The sequence below is a fragment of the Dipodomys spectabilis genome, unplaced genomic scaffold (genome assembly GCF_019054845.1).
Source record: "Dipodomys spectabilis isolate Male_0828 unplaced genomic scaffold, ASM1905484v1 ptg000080l, whole genome shotgun sequence".
Taxonomy (NCBI): Eukaryota; Metazoa; Chordata; class Mammalia; order Rodentia; family Heteromyidae; genus Dipodomys; species Dipodomys spectabilis.
Window position 1 is genome coordinate 494,189 of NW_024870757.1, and position 16,719 is coordinate 510,907.

Consider the following 16,719-nt stretch of genomic DNA (forward strand, 5'->3'; position numbering starts at 1 on the left):
AGACACAAACCTATTTGCGAGCCAGTGGCTCACTCCTGTCATCCTAGCTACTCAGAAGGCTGAGATATGAGGATCACGGTTCAAAGCCAGCCAAGGCAAGAAAGTTCATGAGACTCTTATCTCCAATAAACCACCAGAAAACCAGAAGTGATGCTGTGGCTCAGGTGGTAGAGTGCTCGCCCTCAACTGAAGAGCTGTGGCACAGCAGCCAGGACTAGAGTTCAATCCACATGAGTAACCAAAAGAAAAAAAAAATGATATACAGCTGTAAAGGAGACTCACAGTGATGTCCTCTACCACAGGGGCCTTGGGCATGCTTGCAGTACCCAGTGGAAACCCAGGCTTTGATACAATACTATGTGCTCATCAAAAAAAATGGATGATTTTCCCAGGGCAGGGGTGTGGCTCAGTGAACAGTAAGAGGACTTGAGCAGTAGGAGGATGTGAATAATAGGAGGATGTGAACAGTAGGGCCTCCGCAGGCAGCCCAGGTCCTTGGCCAGCTCTGCCACAGCAGGCAGCATGCCTAGGGGTCAGGACACCCAGTGTGAGTGCTTAGGACTAAGTCTCCTCACAGAAAAGGGCAGAGACCAACGTCCCAAGACATTCCCGCCAACCCCCATTAAGACCTGAGGACCGACTGTTTCTACACCTTTATTTCTTTGTGAAAAGAGGGAAAAAAAAGGAATAAAATATAAACAGTACAGTTGACACAAATAAACCACCGGGGTGGGAGGTGGGGGGAGGGAAGAGGAGGAAGGTGGGAGGGAGGTGGGGATGGGGTCCCCATCTCAGCAGCAAGAGGCAGTGACCCGGATGCTCGCATCTCTCCCTACAGGGCAGGAGTGGCGCCTTCCTCCTGGCTGCTGTCCATCCCACCGCGTGTCCCTCAGCCTTTGGGAGGGGGCCGGGCGCCATCTCCCCAGGCGGCTCAAGGAACGTGTGTGGGGCCAGGTCTGGGATCAGGCCATGCACAGGGAGGGCTGTCAGCGACACACTGGCTCCATGAGGGAGGAGCTCAGGTAGGGCTGAGCCAAGGGTGGGCCAGAGGCCAGGCATTGGAGGCCCAAGCACTGGCTCTTCATCCAGCATCAGGCAAGAGACAGAACTGAAGGAACAGGAATGGGCCAGCTCAGAAGCCCAGCCTGGCCCTCTTACGCCCCTGCCCAGGCCCCACCACCCTCTCCCCATCCACCGGCATGTCTGGCCTGGCCCCCCCAGTCACTGACTGGGCACTGCCACCCTGTGGCCCTCCCAGGCCCCTGCCAAGGCACTTCCATCCCTCCCTCCTGCCACCGCCCTCCCACTCGCAGCCCACCCGAAGCCCGCACCAGTCAAGGCCTCCTGGGCAAAGTACTTGACATCCACATCCTGGTCCTGGGTCAGCTTCTCCAGGACCGGCTTGACCTCGCTCTGCAGGGTGCTGGAAGCAGAGGGGAAAGGACTGGAGCATGAAGCAGATGGGGGCCCACAGCTGGGAACTCAGTTCAGGCCTGGCCACTCCCTTGCATCTCCAGATGGCTAGCAATGCTGAGCCACCCCTCACTTCCCTTCCCTTCACACCCCTCCCCATAAGGCTTGCCACCGCCACTGCCGACTCCTCAGTCTACAGTGAAGCTGACACTGGGAGGAAGCAGCAGGGAGCAGTGGCAGCTGAACACACTGGTGCACATCTGGAATCCCAGCCACTGAGGAAGCTCTAGCAATACCTGGGCGTGGTGGCACCCGTTATCCTAGCAGTGTGAGCAGCATGCACAGACCAGGCAGCCTGGGCCTACACATGCACTCTGTGAAATATAACAAAGGCAAAAAGCGCTGGGGGCATGGCTCAAGTGGCAGAATGCTTGCCTAGCGAGGTCAACCCTCAGTATCACCACAAAGGAAGAAACAGTGTAGCTGGAAAGGAGCATAAGAACAGCGAGTCCCAGCTCACCTGTTGTCGAGGATGGGCCCAATCTTCTGCAGGGACTTGGCCACATTGAAGCGTACGTTGGCGACAGGGTCCCCTGCCATGCGCACAACAGTGGGCAGCATGTGCTTGGTGGTGATGTCCTGCCCGCACACCTCCGACAGAACCTGGCCACGCACAGGCACACGATCAGTACAGTCAGCGCCTGACACCTGGGCCCAGGTGGCATCCAAACAGAGAGCACAATTGACACCATCTCCCCGCGATTACGATTTACAACAAGCTCAACTCTGAACACGCAGCCAAAGGTGTGTCTCACACCAGCTCACCCACGCCCAGGCCAAGGGTGCCGGAGGCCTGGAGCCTGCCCAGCTCCAGATGTGTACCGCTGGTCCTGGCCTCCGGCCTCTCCACTCGCAAGCTTGGTGTCCAGGACCATGCGTGCCCCTCCCCTGGCAAGCCGGCTCCTGGGCTCAGGTGTGGCCCAGCCACACTCACGTTTATGCAGAAGAGGGTAGTCATGCGGTGCAGGTAGTTCGGGTCTCCAGACATGGCCAGCACCTTGGGGATGATGGTGGCATGTGCCCACTCCTTCCCGAACTTCTCCACCAGCTTTTTGAGGTTGCTGGTGGCTGCCTCACGGATGGCATAGACTGCAAGGGTGACAGGAAGGCCATGGGGGAGTTTTAAAGTGGGTCATGGCTCAGCGCCAGCCTTCCCCAGGGTTCCAACAGCGTGGGGCAGGGCACAGACGGAACAGTAGCGTGGCCCCACCCACTGGCTGCCAGGTCCTTCTGGCAGGACTCACCATGGTCCACCAGCCATGCCATGCATAATGAGTTGAGTTTCTCATCAAAGAATTCCACTCCCTGCCAGATGAGAGAGGTGGTGAGGGCTCCGAGGGTGAGGGAGGCCGGCGCGCCCCCCCCCACCCCCCCGTCCTACCCGGCATGCCCTGGATCACGCACCAGCTGCCCAGCCAGCAGGGGCATGTACTCGATGATGGCCAGCCGCACCCGCCACTTGGCATCCTCGGCTAGCTCCACGATCGCAGGCAGCAGCGACTGGGACAGCTGCCGGATGCCGATCACCTCATTCACGCAGTCCAGGTTGGAGATGATGTTCAGCCGCACCTCCGGGCACTGCAGAGGATGGGGCTCCAGTGATGCCTGGCCTAAGGTGGCCCAGAATGGGGGGAGGGGAGTGCCACCCCATAGCAATACCCTACAGACCTGCCATCTCCCCAGTGCCACTGCCCCAGCCCCAACCTGGCCCGGGGGATCCCCAATGGACTCCGGGATGGCGATTGATCACCTGGGTGGGAGACTGGGGGAGGGGAGATTCACCTCGTCTTTCAGCTGGGCCAGGAAGAGGGGCAAGAGGTGTTCGATGGTGTTGTCTTTGCCCAGGATGGGAGAGAGGCCCATGATGACGGAGGCCAGGGCGGACTTCACATGCTGGTTGGCATCTGACACCAGTTCCTGGGAGGGACAAGGGAGGGAGGCCCCGGGGGACCTGCCTCAGCCTCCTCTGAACACGATTGGCAGGGGCATGAGGGTGGGCTGCAGGGTCCATGCCTCCATCTCCTTAGCTGCAGCCTGTGACCCAGCTGCCTGGGGCATTTCTACAACCTTTTCTGTGCCCTCTTTCATGCCCAGCTGACTCCGTCCGCCAAATTGGTTACCTTGATGCACGGCAAGATCTGGGTCATGATCACGTTCTCCCGACAATCCGAAGAGAGGTTCTCGCAGAACTCTGCGGGCCAGGGTGGGGGATGAGATGGAGCCGGCTGCACCTCCACCCTGATTACCCCTCCTCAAGCATGGGTCACGGGCACCCACCTTTCACCTTGTGAGAGGCCGCGGCCCTCACCTCGGCCTCGCAGTCCTTCATCAGGTTCTGGAAGGCGGGCACCAGGTCGGTCTTGGTGATCTCAGGCCCCACTGCTTTCTGGAGCTGTAAACCCAGAACCAGGGAGAAGCGGGGTGTGTGGAGCGAAAGGGGGTCTGGCAGCCTTTCTCAGCTACTGAGGCCAAAATCCAGGCAGAAGCGGTACAGAGGTGTGGTGACTAGGCAGGCTGATCTCCCCAGAGCCAGGCCTCGTCCTCAGCAGTGTGCCCCAAAACCACAGACCTTAGTTCACATTGTCCCAAGTGGGGCTTTCTGTGACCTGATCCAAAAACATGCCAGCGATGCAGTGTCTCCCGCTTTTACATTTATACTAAAATATAGTGTGCTGAGTCACTAAACGGGCAGGGAAGCTAAGGAGAGACTCTTCAGAAGAGGGAAGAATGGCAAAGAAACACAAGAGGAAATGCTCATCATCTCTGGGCATGAAGGAATTACAAATCACAACAACCCTGAGATTCCATCTTAATCTAGTTAGATTGGCCAGCATTGTGAATTCGAACTAATGCTGGCAGGGATGTGGAGAAAAGGAGCCCTACTGTGCAGCTGGTGGGAATGTGAACTAGTGCAGCCACTCAGCACAGCAGTCTGCAGGTTCCTCCAAATACTAAACACAGACCTTCCCTACCACCCACTCCTGGGCATCTACACTGAGCATCATGACAAGGACACCTGCACACCCATGTTCACTGCCACACTACTCACAATAGCTAAGATATGGAAACTGCCCAGAAGCCCCACAGTAGATGTGTGGACCCACAAAATGTGGACAATGGAACTTTACACAGTCATTAGGAAGAATAAAATAATGTCATTTGCAGGGAAATGGATGGAACTAGAACAAATCATGTGAAGTGAGGTAAGTCAAGATTGGAGATTAATGGTGCACGTTCTCTCTGATATAAGGAAGTTAGATCTAAAATGCACTGGGATATGACAAATGCCACAGGATTCCAGAGACACACACAGTGAGACCAAAGGAAAATAGTCTTAGGAGAGAATCACAAAGGCCCAATGCCTAAGCGTCTCTTCATATTTATATAAAATATTACACATACTGAAACAAATCCCAAGATGTGGAAACAAAATACATCTATATTTTTTGGTTTTAGCTTTTGATACTTCTGTGTTCTTTATCTGATAAAGAGTCTGTTCTCGTGTTATCTCTGGGATGGTCTAGGGAGAGAAAAAGGATAGAAAAAAAAAGTGCATCCATGGAGCTCACAGGACATTGATGAAAGTAAACTGAACAACTCGTGGGTAGAGATGGGAGGGAGGGCCTGTGAGGGAATGAGAGAACAGCAGACACTCTGTACAAAAGGAAATGTCCTCATTCTCTGACTCATGCATGCCACTGTAATCCCTCTGTACATCCCCTCTATAATAACAGTACACATGTATAAAATGGGCTGTGCACAGCAGCTCACACCTACAATCTAGCTAGATATATAGGAGGCAGTTAGGAGAATTGGAGGCAAGGTTAGCCTAGGCAAAGGTGGAAATCCTAGCTGAAAAAATAAATCCAAAGGGTAGGGTGTGCCTCAAGAAGGGAGGCACCTCCCCAGCGAGCACAAGGCCCCAGTTCATAGCCCCAGTTGCCAGTATGAACATACGTCCAGACAAATAGGTGCCTAGTGACTCTGGGTTTTCTTGGTTGCCAGAGATGCCTTATGCTTGCTCCTGACCATCACCAGAACTGATGGGTCCATACTAACGCACACACAAGGGTAGCCCTCCAAGGGCCTCATGCTCTTTTATCAGTGTAAGTGGTATGGAGTGCTGGTGAGCAGCCCTGTTTCTACCTCAGCTCCTTATCTGTCTGCAGCTTCCACTCCTGGGCAGGACAAGAGTCTCGCATGGAGCCCAGGACAGAGAGCTTCACTTTCCCACCTTTCCCGGGCCCTGCCATGTACAAATCAGGGCGAGTGACAGCTTCCCAGTGTGAATGTGCACTCCTGACCCTGCCAAGATCCAGCCCTGGCTTCCCTGCCCACAGACATCAGGCTGCCCAATCCCATGCAGGACAGACACACGTCCCTCTTCCCTTCTGCCTTGGCCCTGCATGTGCACTGCAGGCCTCACGCACCTCAGTGAACTTGTCGGCCACCATGTAGCGGACGCGCCAGGACTTGTCCTCAGCCGCCTGGCGCAGTGTGGGCATCACTAGGGCCTCCAGGTCCTCCTGGGGCAGGAGCTGGGCGATGTTCACACACGCCTCCACCGCCAGCAGCCGCACGGAGTCCTGGGGAGCAGAAGGGGTGCTGAGTGCCCATGGGGCATAAGGGCAGAGGGCCAGTGGTGGGATGGGGGCAGGAACCAAGGGAGAGAGGAGAAAGGGCAGAGCAGGGACCCACCTGCTCATCAGAGGCTAGGTTGGAGAACATGGGGATGATCTCACTCTTGACGTTGTCCAGCTCTAGGACCTTGGCGAACTCCCCCAGCTTGGAAGCTGCGGCCCGCCGCACCATGGGGGTGTCATCTGAGCAGAGGTTCCTGAAGTACCTGGGGATCCAGAGTGGCGCTGGGCAGGAGGAACTCAAGGAACCGAGAGAGATCAGAGGGCGTGGACCCTTGGGCACTATGGTTGTTGCCCAGGGTATTGGAGGCTTCACTCAGGATAGGAGGAAGAGGAGGAGGGCAGCCTTCGGCCAGGGCAGCTCAAGGGAGCAGCAGGTAGGGTTACTGCGCATTCATACACCCATGGAGGGGGAGGGGACTGCCCCTGAGGCCCAGCAGGTGAGCTGACCCAAGGGGACAGGACAGAGGTGGTGGGGCAGGTGGTGGCAAGGGAGCCCAGGACTCACTGGCGGAGCTCTGCCTTCACAGCGCTGGACACTCGCGGGTAGCAGACAGAGAAGAGGCCGCAGGCCGAGGTGCGGGAGGTGAACCAGTCACCCCCCGCCAGCCGTTTCACCAGGGGCACGAAATGGGCTTCGAGGTCAGAGGGCGAGTGCTCATGGGAGATGGCCCGCAAGGACTCCACAGCCTTGTCCCGCACCACCGTCTCCTCCACCGTGGCCAGCGACTCCAGTGGGGGCTGCAGGGGCAGGGGAGGGGCGGGTGGCACTGATGCTCTGCTCAGCCCTCCAGCTCTGAGGCCATCCCCCTGGACAGCACCCCGCCCCCCTACCAACCCTGCTCCATGGCTCCTGTCTCTGCTCCACGGATGGGAGCGAGGACCCCACATGCTATACTCACCAGCAGGCAGTGCACGTACTCTGGGCCCCCCACCAGGCCGGTGAAGGTTCCCAGCTGCTCAGCCAGGGCCAGAAGGACCTCATCCTCATCGTAGATGGTGTCTGTAGGGGCAGAGCATTCCCATCATAGCCCACCCTGGGGCCCCGGCACCCTGGGATCCCGGCCCCAAGATACCCAAGCTTGCTGTCAGTACCCAGAGGTTTTCCATATGGCCAGCACAGAGAACAACATACGAGCTGGGGATGGGTGGGGGAGCACTACATGACAGGGCCACTCTACACCTCTCAGGGAGGGGAGACCGAGTCCCATCCTGTGCATCACTGTGGCAAGCAGATTTCCTGTTCAAGTACAGCTTACACTCTCAGCACTGTTCTCTGCCAAAAATCCTTTTCTATCTGTTCAGACTGGGTTCAGCTACTGCCTCCTGGAGGCTTTGCAGGCTGTCCCTCCCCCAGCCTGCCCCCAACCACTGGCCCCTGTGTCCGGCTCCCACCGAAGACAGCGCCAAGCCCAGCCACAGTCTCAGGCCTCAGGGCTGGGCAGGGCAGGCCGGGGCACAGGTGATCTCTGGGATTCTTCCTTTCTGACCTAGGACTCACCACAGGAAGCGCAGCACCCTGGGCTCAGAGCACCACCTCCAGATCCCTGACACTACACTGCTGTCCTTTAAGATGCCAGCCTGGCATTTTGCTCTACCCCACGATCATGCTGCAGTAATCGCTTACAAAACCAATCCTGCATGTTCTGCTGGCGTGAGGCCGAGGCATCGGCTTGTCTGTCTGGACAGCACCACCTTTTCCCAAAGACACATGCGACTGGAGAGGCTCCTAGGCAGCAAGTCCAAAGAAGGGACCTAACGTCCCTTGGGGCTCTGAGCCCACGTGTCTGGATACCCAGCAGCTCTTGGTCTGAAGCTCCCACATTCCCCCCCCCATCCCAAGCCCCAGTTCTTTCCATCCAGGCAGGCAGAACATTGATGAGACTGTCCTCACAGCTGACACTTAGGTGTTAAACGGACTGAATGCTCTCCATGTGTCTATCTGGCAGAGCCCGAGGCAGGTCTCAGGCTGAGAGTCTCACTCCAGGGCTGCGGCTGCCTTCCAGCACACTTCCGAGAGGACATCCTGCCTCAACCTTCCTCTTCCTCAGCCTTCCCCTCAACACAGTCCTGCAGTACATAAAGCTTGTCTACCTGCACCTCAGCCTCTGTACCCCATCATCCAGGGCCCCTGCCGTGGGCTTCTCTTATTAAGCAGAAGCCATCTCCAGGCACCCCCTACTGCACTAGGCCCCAAGAGTCCCCACCTGTAAGGAAGGGGAGGAGTTCACTTCGTGTCCTTTCCACCCCAAGGGCCAAGGCGATGGTGGACAGCTTCTTGATGCTGTTGAGGCGAAGCTGAGAAGAGAATGAGGGAGAATGTCAGTAATCCCAGACTCAAGGGAGCTCCACAGTGCTGGGAGCAGACACTCAGCACACCCACCATGCCCTCCTCTGACCTGGAGCTCATAGTTCAATAGAAACAGCACACTTTCTGAGTTCTCATAAGATCACACACACTGCCCACTACTGGCTACTACACCACATACTCCACTTAGTAGCAGCCGCTGCATAGCATGCATGCATGCATACTCTGGGCCAGGCCCTAGACAAGGCACACACACCTGTGACCTCACTGAACCCTCAAAGCAATCGTACAAGGTATGAAGCTGGCTCACAGCGTCAATCCTGTGAGGCGCAACACAAGGCTGAACCTCTGGCCAGCTCACAGAGGTAAGAGGATGGCTGGCAGAGCAGGCATTTAAACACAAGACTTGTGGCTAATGGTGATGATGAGAGAACAAACAATAGGATACTATTACTACAAAAACAAAAGTCAGGTATGCTGATGCACACCTGTAATCCCAGTACTCAGCAGACTGAGGCACAAGAATCGTGACTTCAAAACCTGCCTGGGATACATAGTGCGATCTTCTCTCAATATAACAATGACAACAGAGGGGCATCCACAGCCATGCTGTGGGCAATACCATGAGTGAATGGGAACTCAAGTAAAGGTGGCTCTGGGTACACAGTTTCTGGCTCATTAATTCCCTCGGGAATGCTGGCCATAGAACCTGAGCTTTGTTTCAGAGAAGGGCCATGGTAACTACTGCGCCCAGCTTTTCTGTCTCAGAGCCATTGCAGCAGAATCCAGAGCAGTGTCGCACAGTACATCCCAAGACCTATTTTGGGAAGGGTCCAGCCCCACATGCCAACAGGAGGGCCACAGCGTGCAGGAGGAGGTGCTGCTAGGCCCCCAGCCTGGCCCTGTCACACCCCTTCTGCTTGATCACACTTTGACCCAGTCATCCCGATCCAATGAAGTCTGCATTAAAAAAAAAAAAGAAAGGGTTTGGAGAGCTTCCAGAGAGCTAAAAATGTGAGGGTTCGTGGAGCGTAGGGGGTGTAGACAAGGCATGCAGCTCCCCGGGCCTTGCCACACATCTCTTTTCAGTGGCATCCTTTATGGTAAACCCAAGAGGATTTGTTCCCGGTACTGATTCCTTTGAGCCGATCAGCCCCACGTGGGGGCAGAGTCAGAAACACAGGCAAGCAACCTGGGCCTTCACATCCACAGCAGGGGAAGTTAGGGTGAGAAGTGAACTGAATTAGAGGGGCCGGGCTGTGTCTGCTGTTGCATAAGGAAATGCTCGGGGTGGGAGGTATGGCTCTGGTGGTAGAGCACCAGCCAATGAGCAAAAGCATCAGATACCTAGTTCAAGTTCTAGTCTCAGATTTAAAAAAAAATAGCTTGCTTGCTATTGGGGAGAAATGCTCAAATTTCCAGGGCCAAAGCTTTTCTGTTGACTCTGGTGGAAACGTGGAGAAAATCAGGGAATTTTGTTTTTCTTTTTTCTTTTTGTCGGTTATAGGGCTTGAACTCTGGGCCTGAGCACTGTCCCTCAGCTCTTCCGCTCAAAGTGAAGTGCTCTACCACTTGAGCTACAGAGCCACTTCTAGTTTTCTGAATGTTTATTGGAGATAAGAGTTTCACGGACTTTCCTGCCCGGGCTGGCTTTGAACGGTGATCCTCAGATCTCAGCCTCCTGAGTAGCTAGGATTATAGACGTGAGCCACTGGCACCCGGCTAATTTTGTTTTTCTTTACACATGGCCTGTAAGCTATTTCCCAGTCCTGAGCCAGTGCTGGTGAACAGGAAAGTAGTGTCTGTGGGTGACTGTTTCAACATCCCACGATGGATTCACTCTGAATTGGGGGTGGGTCCTAAAGCCAACCACAGTGTCCTCCTAAGCACCCCAGCTGGCGAAGACACAGTACTCAGAAGGCACAGCCTGGGGACAGAGGCAGGGGGAGGCTGAGGATACATCTATAAGCCCAAGAAAATCAAGAACCATAACTGGGCCTGAAGTGAGGAGAGGAGCACAGAGAGGATCCCCATAGAAGCTGTGAATGTAAGCCACTGGGTGAGGCTATTTGTCCCAGCAGTCCCAGAGAACAGGTGCATCAAATTCTCGTAGTGTGTTCACATGAAGGGAGAAAGGAGCAGCCAGACCCTCCCTCCCCTGCAGAGACCAAGCTGAGAGCAAGGGACACCCGCCTAGGCCAGCCTGGGTAGACAGGGTCCTAACCCTCAGGCTCCAATTGTGACCACTGCAGCAGACTGCAAACCCTCCCCTGTGTGCTTCTCCTGCCTAGCTCCAGTGCACGGAGCACAATGACATCATGTCTGCTGAGTGAGTGACATCACTGAGACCAGCTAACCCTGGTGGGCACAGAAGGTCTCCCACAGGGCATGGCAGACCAGGAAGCTGCACTGAGGTGAGGAGTGGGGCCCATGCCCCAGGAAGGCATAGAGTAACTGAGAGCTTCCCTGCAGATGAGCCTCTCATCAAGGCATTATGCATCTCTTTGGGATCACAATGGAACTGATGAACAGTTAGGTAAAAAATGCAGCTGGGCTTAGTGATGTGCACCTGAAATGCCAGCACTGAGGAGGCTGAGGCAAGAGGATACTAGGTTCAAGGCTAGCCTGGACTACAGAGTTGAGACCCTGTCTTAAAAAGCAAAAGAGGGGCTGGGAAGGTGGCTTGGTGATAGACTGTTTGCCTTGCATGCAGGAGGCCCTGGGTTTGATTCCTCAGCACCACATAAGCAGCAAAGGCTGGAAGTGGCACTGTGGCTCAAATGGTAGAGCACTAGCCTTGAGCTGAAGAGCTGAGGGACAGTGCCCTGACCCAGAGTTCAAGCCCCATGACCGACTAAAAAAAAAACGAAACAGCAAAAAAAAAAAAAAAATGGGGCACTGGTGGCTCACGCCTGTCACCCTAGCTACTCAGGAAGCTAAGATCTGAGGATCGTGGTTCGAAGCCAGCACTGGCAGGAAAGTCTGTGAGACACTTCTCTCCAATAAACCTCTCAGAAAGTGCTGGAAGAGTGCTAGACTTGAGCACAAAGAGGCTCATGGACAGTCCCCAGGCCGATTTCAAGCCTCATGACTGGCAAGAATAAAATAAAATGAGAGAGAAGAGAAATGAAGAGGTGTGGAGGAAGGAAAGGGAAGGAAGAGAGAAGAGAAAAAGAAAAATACACACCTGAAAATTTTCTCTGGGCCTTATTGACTACCTAAGTTTCAGGCAGTAAAAGAACTGCAGCATGAAAGACTCACAGACTCAAAACTTACTTTAAGTCCAAACTAAAATAGGCAGCGACCTCCAGAAAGATACAAGCCAACTCAGCTGGGTGGGTAGTGAACGCAGGTGTGTGGGCTGTGCTAGAGAGGGCTGTAACCACTCTCAGCTTCAGACTGGCAGTCAGTCTGACCACTCAGCTGGCTTTCCAGCACCCCAGGAGCCAGATGTTATGTAAACAAACTGATATGATTTGCAAAAGCAGCAAAGGCTGAATCTGGCCTGGGTTGTGCTTTTTTGACCCCTGCACTAATCGTACAGTGCTCTTGGGTCTGAAATGTTTCCTAAGAAAACATTTTGGGGAGCACTGACCTAGGTGTCTATGTTCCCTGCTTTGTCTTCAGATGAGGTCTCCGTGTGCTCCTCTCTGTGGCATGGACACTGGGTCAGGGCCACAAGACGTGAGCAGCGGCACCGGCAAATAAACCATCACCATCACAATAATTGTCATGCCAGTCCTCAGAGCAGCTAGCATCGACTGGCTGTTTTCTGTGTACATCCCAGGGCTGGAATGAATGATGAACACGGAGTCCCAGGACTGTACTGAGGCCTCGTTTCTCCAATCCCTATGCTGCCGCAGGGGAGCAGGGGTAATGATGCGGCAGTGGGATGGTGGGGCAGGGCTCCGCAGCCCCCCTTAATCCCGACACGGCCTGTCAGGACAGACAGACGTCTCCTTTTGAAGGAGAGACCACCCCCACCCCCCCCATCGGCCTCAAATCCTGACCCCTCTGCGGCGCGGACCTCCGCCTTCTCCTCACTTTACTCTGGCTGCATTGGACCTGTGCTTCGCCCATCGTCCCTCCTCATTTCACTCCAGGTGCCCAGAAGTTGGGGTGACGCCTAACGGGCGGCCCAGGCCCAAATAACAGAACCAGAGTCATCTACCCCCGACCCACGAGGCTGGGCCCTCTTCTGCGCGGTCTTACATCGAGGTAAACTGAGGGCTGAAGGGAGGGCAGGGGCCGCCCCCGGTAGGGCCAGGACCCCCGAAGCGGCCTCAGTTCCCCAACCAGCCAGGGGAGCCACCATCACCACGAGCCCCAGACTTCATGGGAAAGAGCCGCCCGGGACGAACTGCCGCGCCCAGTCCCCGGGCGCCGGGCCGGGCCGGCGGGCGGGGACCTGCGGGCCGAGCCACGGTTCGAAGCCCCCCGCGGCACCTCGCAGCCGTCGACGTAACTATACGCCTCGTACAGATTGGCCCCCAAAGGTAGCCGGTTCTCCCCTCGGGAGGGAATCACGTCCCCCTCCCAACGAGGGACCCACCCCAGCACGGGAGGGTCTGTGGCGGCCCCAGCCTCCGCACAAGACCCCCCACACACACACCGCAGGACCCCTCCCCACGCGCGGCCACACCACGCGTCCTCCCCGTCTCCCAGGGACCACTCAAGGCCTGTTGCCAATCGCCCGGCCCTCGGCCGCCCCCAACCCCGGTCGCCGACCCCCATCAGGGAGGCCGCCGTCCCCAGTCCCAGATCCCGGGCCGCCGCGCGGACCCGCCAGGCCCGGGACCCTCGAGGCCGACCCGGCCCCCGCCCTCCGCTGAACCAACACCCAATCCGGGACGCCGTCTCAGGCAGCCTAGCGACCGTAAGAGCTGAGAGACGGACGCTGATTGGCCGCCGCCCACTTCCGCCCCTCCCAGCGAACGCAGAGCTCTCCCCCGCGAGGGCCGTTCCAGCCCCCACCTGGCTCTCGCTTTTTCCATCTTCCCCCAAGACCCCACTAGTCTCCAGACCTGAACATCCTCGTTGCGGAGCTCGTCTATGAGCACCGCAATGGGGTAGAGCGAGTCGTCGCCGTCGGCCGCCGCCATCTTGGCTCCGTCCCGTTCCTGTCAGACTGCGGCCAGCGCTGTGCTGAAGCCCGGGTCGGGAGGGGCAGGGCGCGGAGGAGGAGGAAAGGCGGGCGTGGGGACGCCCTAGCCACTCTACAGGGGCTGCCCCACACTCATTGGCCGCGCTACCGCCACGGCAGCATTTCTTTGGTCCGGACGCGTGAAGTCCCGCCCACCGTCCTTTTACCATTGGTGGAAAGAACGACATTGGCTTGCCGGAGTCGGGGTTGGGAGGGAGTGGAGAGGAAGCGGAAGTGCCGAGTATCTTAGCGACCAAGACTGCACCCGCCCACGTTGCTACTAACTACGGCTAAAACGAGCAGCTATTGCGGCCCAATCAAGGTCGGGAGCGGGATAAGGCGAAGCCTTGCCCTTGGGCCTCTCCGGCGCGGGGTCGCTCATGAGGGGTGACGTCATGCGGGGACCGGGCCAACCTGCAGGGTCTGGCTTGTGCGGACGAGGTTCGGCCAGATTCCCGCCGCCTCTGTGCGGGAGGAGGCCCGGAGAAGGGGCATACTCGTGCACCAGCCCTGGGCTCCAATTCAGGGCTTGGGCTGATGCCCTGCCACCTGAGCCACAGCGCCACTTCGGCTTTTTGCAGGTTCATTGCAGATGAGAGTCTCACGGCCTTTCCTGCCTGGGCTGTCTTCGAACCGCGATCCTCAGATCTCCGCCTCCTGAGGAGGTTAGGTGACAGACGCGAGCCAGCACCCAGCTAACCGCTCCCATTTTTTTTTTTTAAGGTCTGCAACACCTTGTGCTGGGTCCCAAATATCCTGGAGAATGTAGTTTTATTTGTGTGTGTGCCTAGGTCATGGAGCAGCACACTTGTCACAACATGGCTTCACAGTTACTGAGGAAGCCAGGCCATCTCCGTTTCAGATCTGTCAGCTTCTCCTAATACCTTATGCCCACAACTCGTCCTCTGGGCCTGTGACTCCATGGCTTTCATCCCTTACAGACACAAAGAGCAGGTCTACAACACTCAGAGGAATACCATTTTCCCCAGCTCATCCAGATGCCTGCTGTCCTGATAACCAAGTACTTTGTTCCTCACTCCTGAGAGGCCCTGGGTTCAATCCAGAGCACTGAAATATCTTATCTATCGATCCATCCATCCATCCAGATATCGATATGTGATACTGTGGGCAAGCTGGACCAGGAGAGAGAAGAGCAATATAATATATCAGAGTGAGGGACTGAATAGGCAGGCAGTGGCAGACAGAATTGGAAGAAAGAAGAGAGAATTACTGTGCAGTTATTAGGCTGTCCCTCCACAGGAGATTGGAAAGCATCTCTCTCTCTGCATGTCAGCCATCTTGTAGCTTTAATAAAGAAAAGACTATTCACCGAGCCTTTTCTCTCTGGTGGGTGGTGTAACACTGAGAGCTGACATAACACAAAGACCAGTTGTTCAATGAAGAAGCCTGAGTAGAAAGCATAATAGATCCAAACTGTGAACCCTGGTTACTAGCCAAAAATGATGGTATATCTCTGGATTCTCAAGGCTGTTAAGTTGGTGAGGTTGAAATCGGAACTCTCTACAGAGTAAAGCTAGATCTGTCTGATCCTTGGGTTACATAGGGGACAGAGTTGTCACCCCCAAATGTTTGCCATGTGGAGGATGGAAGTGAAGGAGAGGGAAGGGATGGAGTGGGCTTGGAGGTGCACATGTAATATTCTGGACCAAACGACAGGAGATGGAGCAGGGCTTACTTCCCTTTTATGTCTACCTTCCACTCCAAAGTGCTCTTTCTTCCACTGCTGCGGGGTGTAGGCCTGGGCTCAGCTCTGAAATGCACCCTGCCCCCAAACACAGAGAGCTGCTGCTTTGTCCTGAAAGCACTGAGCACCTGTGGATAAGCCCAAGCCAGACCCTCCTGGTGACTCTATTTCTGCCTCCTAGATCAGCAGGACCTTTCTTTCTTCTACTATCTAGAGAATAAGAGTGTGTGTGTGTGTGTGTGTGTGTGTGTGTGTGTGTGTGTGTGTGTGTGTGTGTGTGTGTGGCTGGCTGGCTGGCTGGAACTCAGGACCTTATGCTCATGATCATTTTGTTTATTCAAGGCTGGTGCTCTACCATTTGGGCCATACCTCCAGCTCCAGCTTTGGGGTGGCTCCTTGGAGACAGAGTCTCATAGACTTTCTGGCTTAGGTTGGCTTCGAACTGGAGTCCTCCGATCTCAGTCTCCTGGGTTTCTAGGATGACAGTGTGAGCCACCGGCACCCAGCTCAAGGGCTACCCCTTCATGTGCTTCTTTTTTTTTTTTTTTTTTGGTCAGTCATGGGCTTGAACTCTGGGCCTGGGTACCACTTCTGGTTTTCTAGTGATTTATTGGAGATAAGAGTCTCACAGACTTTCTTACCCGGGGTTGGCTTTGAACTGAGACCCTCAGATCTCAGCCTCCTGAGATTACAGGCATGAGTTACCTGTACCTGGCTTTTCATGTGCTTCTTTGTAGGACCCTAGGCCTCCAAGTCTCCAAGGATGCCAACTCCTGGTGCAGAAAGCAGAGCCTGAAGCAGGAATCAGAACCTGGGACAGCTCTCCCCCAGTGGGCCAGCCAGGACACAGGATTGGATGAGGGCAGCCTGCAATGCATGTTGCCGGTCAGCAGGCGGCAATAGAAACGGCCGCAGGCCTCATGGCTGAAGGAGGAGAAACTTTCATGGGGTGCAAATCAATCCAGCTTCAGTCTTCCTTTGGGCGAGTTCCTGCGGGCAGGGTCGCAGATACAATTCCGTAACTATAAATGTTTGTAATCCTCATTTATCAGAATCCTCCATGTCATGGGGAAGATTCTCTAGGAGAAATTGTGCTATAAGAGAATATGGGTTGGGTTGGGTTTGGGGAGGGTTCTGGTAGCCCCTTCCCTGTATTCCTGTCACTGAATGCAGGTGAAGGTTCTGTGAAGTTTCCCCCTAAAAGTAGAGACTCTTCACTTAGGGTCCTTGACTTTGATCACAGAATAAGAATTTCTTTACAAGTCACAGTTGTAAGAAAACTAGGCGGCACTTTATTGAGTACGTAAGCAAGCCGACAAATAGAAAAGAGCACAAGCGCATTCTAATGAAGTGTGGGTGTTCTAGAGAAGAAACACAGCTCTTGGGCCACAAGTATTTCTGTGGTAAAGGCAGGGGGTCTTATACAAAGTTAGGTGTTTCATCTTTGCTC

General features: G+C 55.3%; 1 protein-coding gene across 1 annotated transcript; it reads right to left on the bottom strand.

Annotated features, from left to right (window-relative positions):
• Positions 1-640: 640 nt before the first annotated feature.
• On the bottom strand, positions 641-13,602 carry LOC122110678 (serine/threonine-protein phosphatase 2A 65 kDa regulatory subunit A alpha isoform). The gene is made up of 15 exons (XM_042683283.1): positions 13,446-13,602; positions 8,321-8,411; positions 7,016-7,116; positions 6,622-6,854; positions 6,172-6,319; positions 5,904-6,059; positions 3,751-3,865; positions 3,594-3,664; positions 3,256-3,390; positions 2,878-3,051; positions 2,718-2,778; positions 2,408-2,562; positions 1,934-2,076; positions 1,332-1,423; positions 641-1,108 (listed from the first exon to the last, which is right to left on the bottom strand). The coding sequence occupies exons 1-15, from the start codon at positions 13,521-13,523 to the stop codon at positions 1,092-1,094; spliced, it is 1,770 nt and encodes a 589-aa protein (XP_042539217.1). The 5' UTR covers positions 13,524-13,602; the 3' UTR covers positions 641-1,091.
• Positions 13,603-16,719: the final 3,117 nt, after the last annotated feature.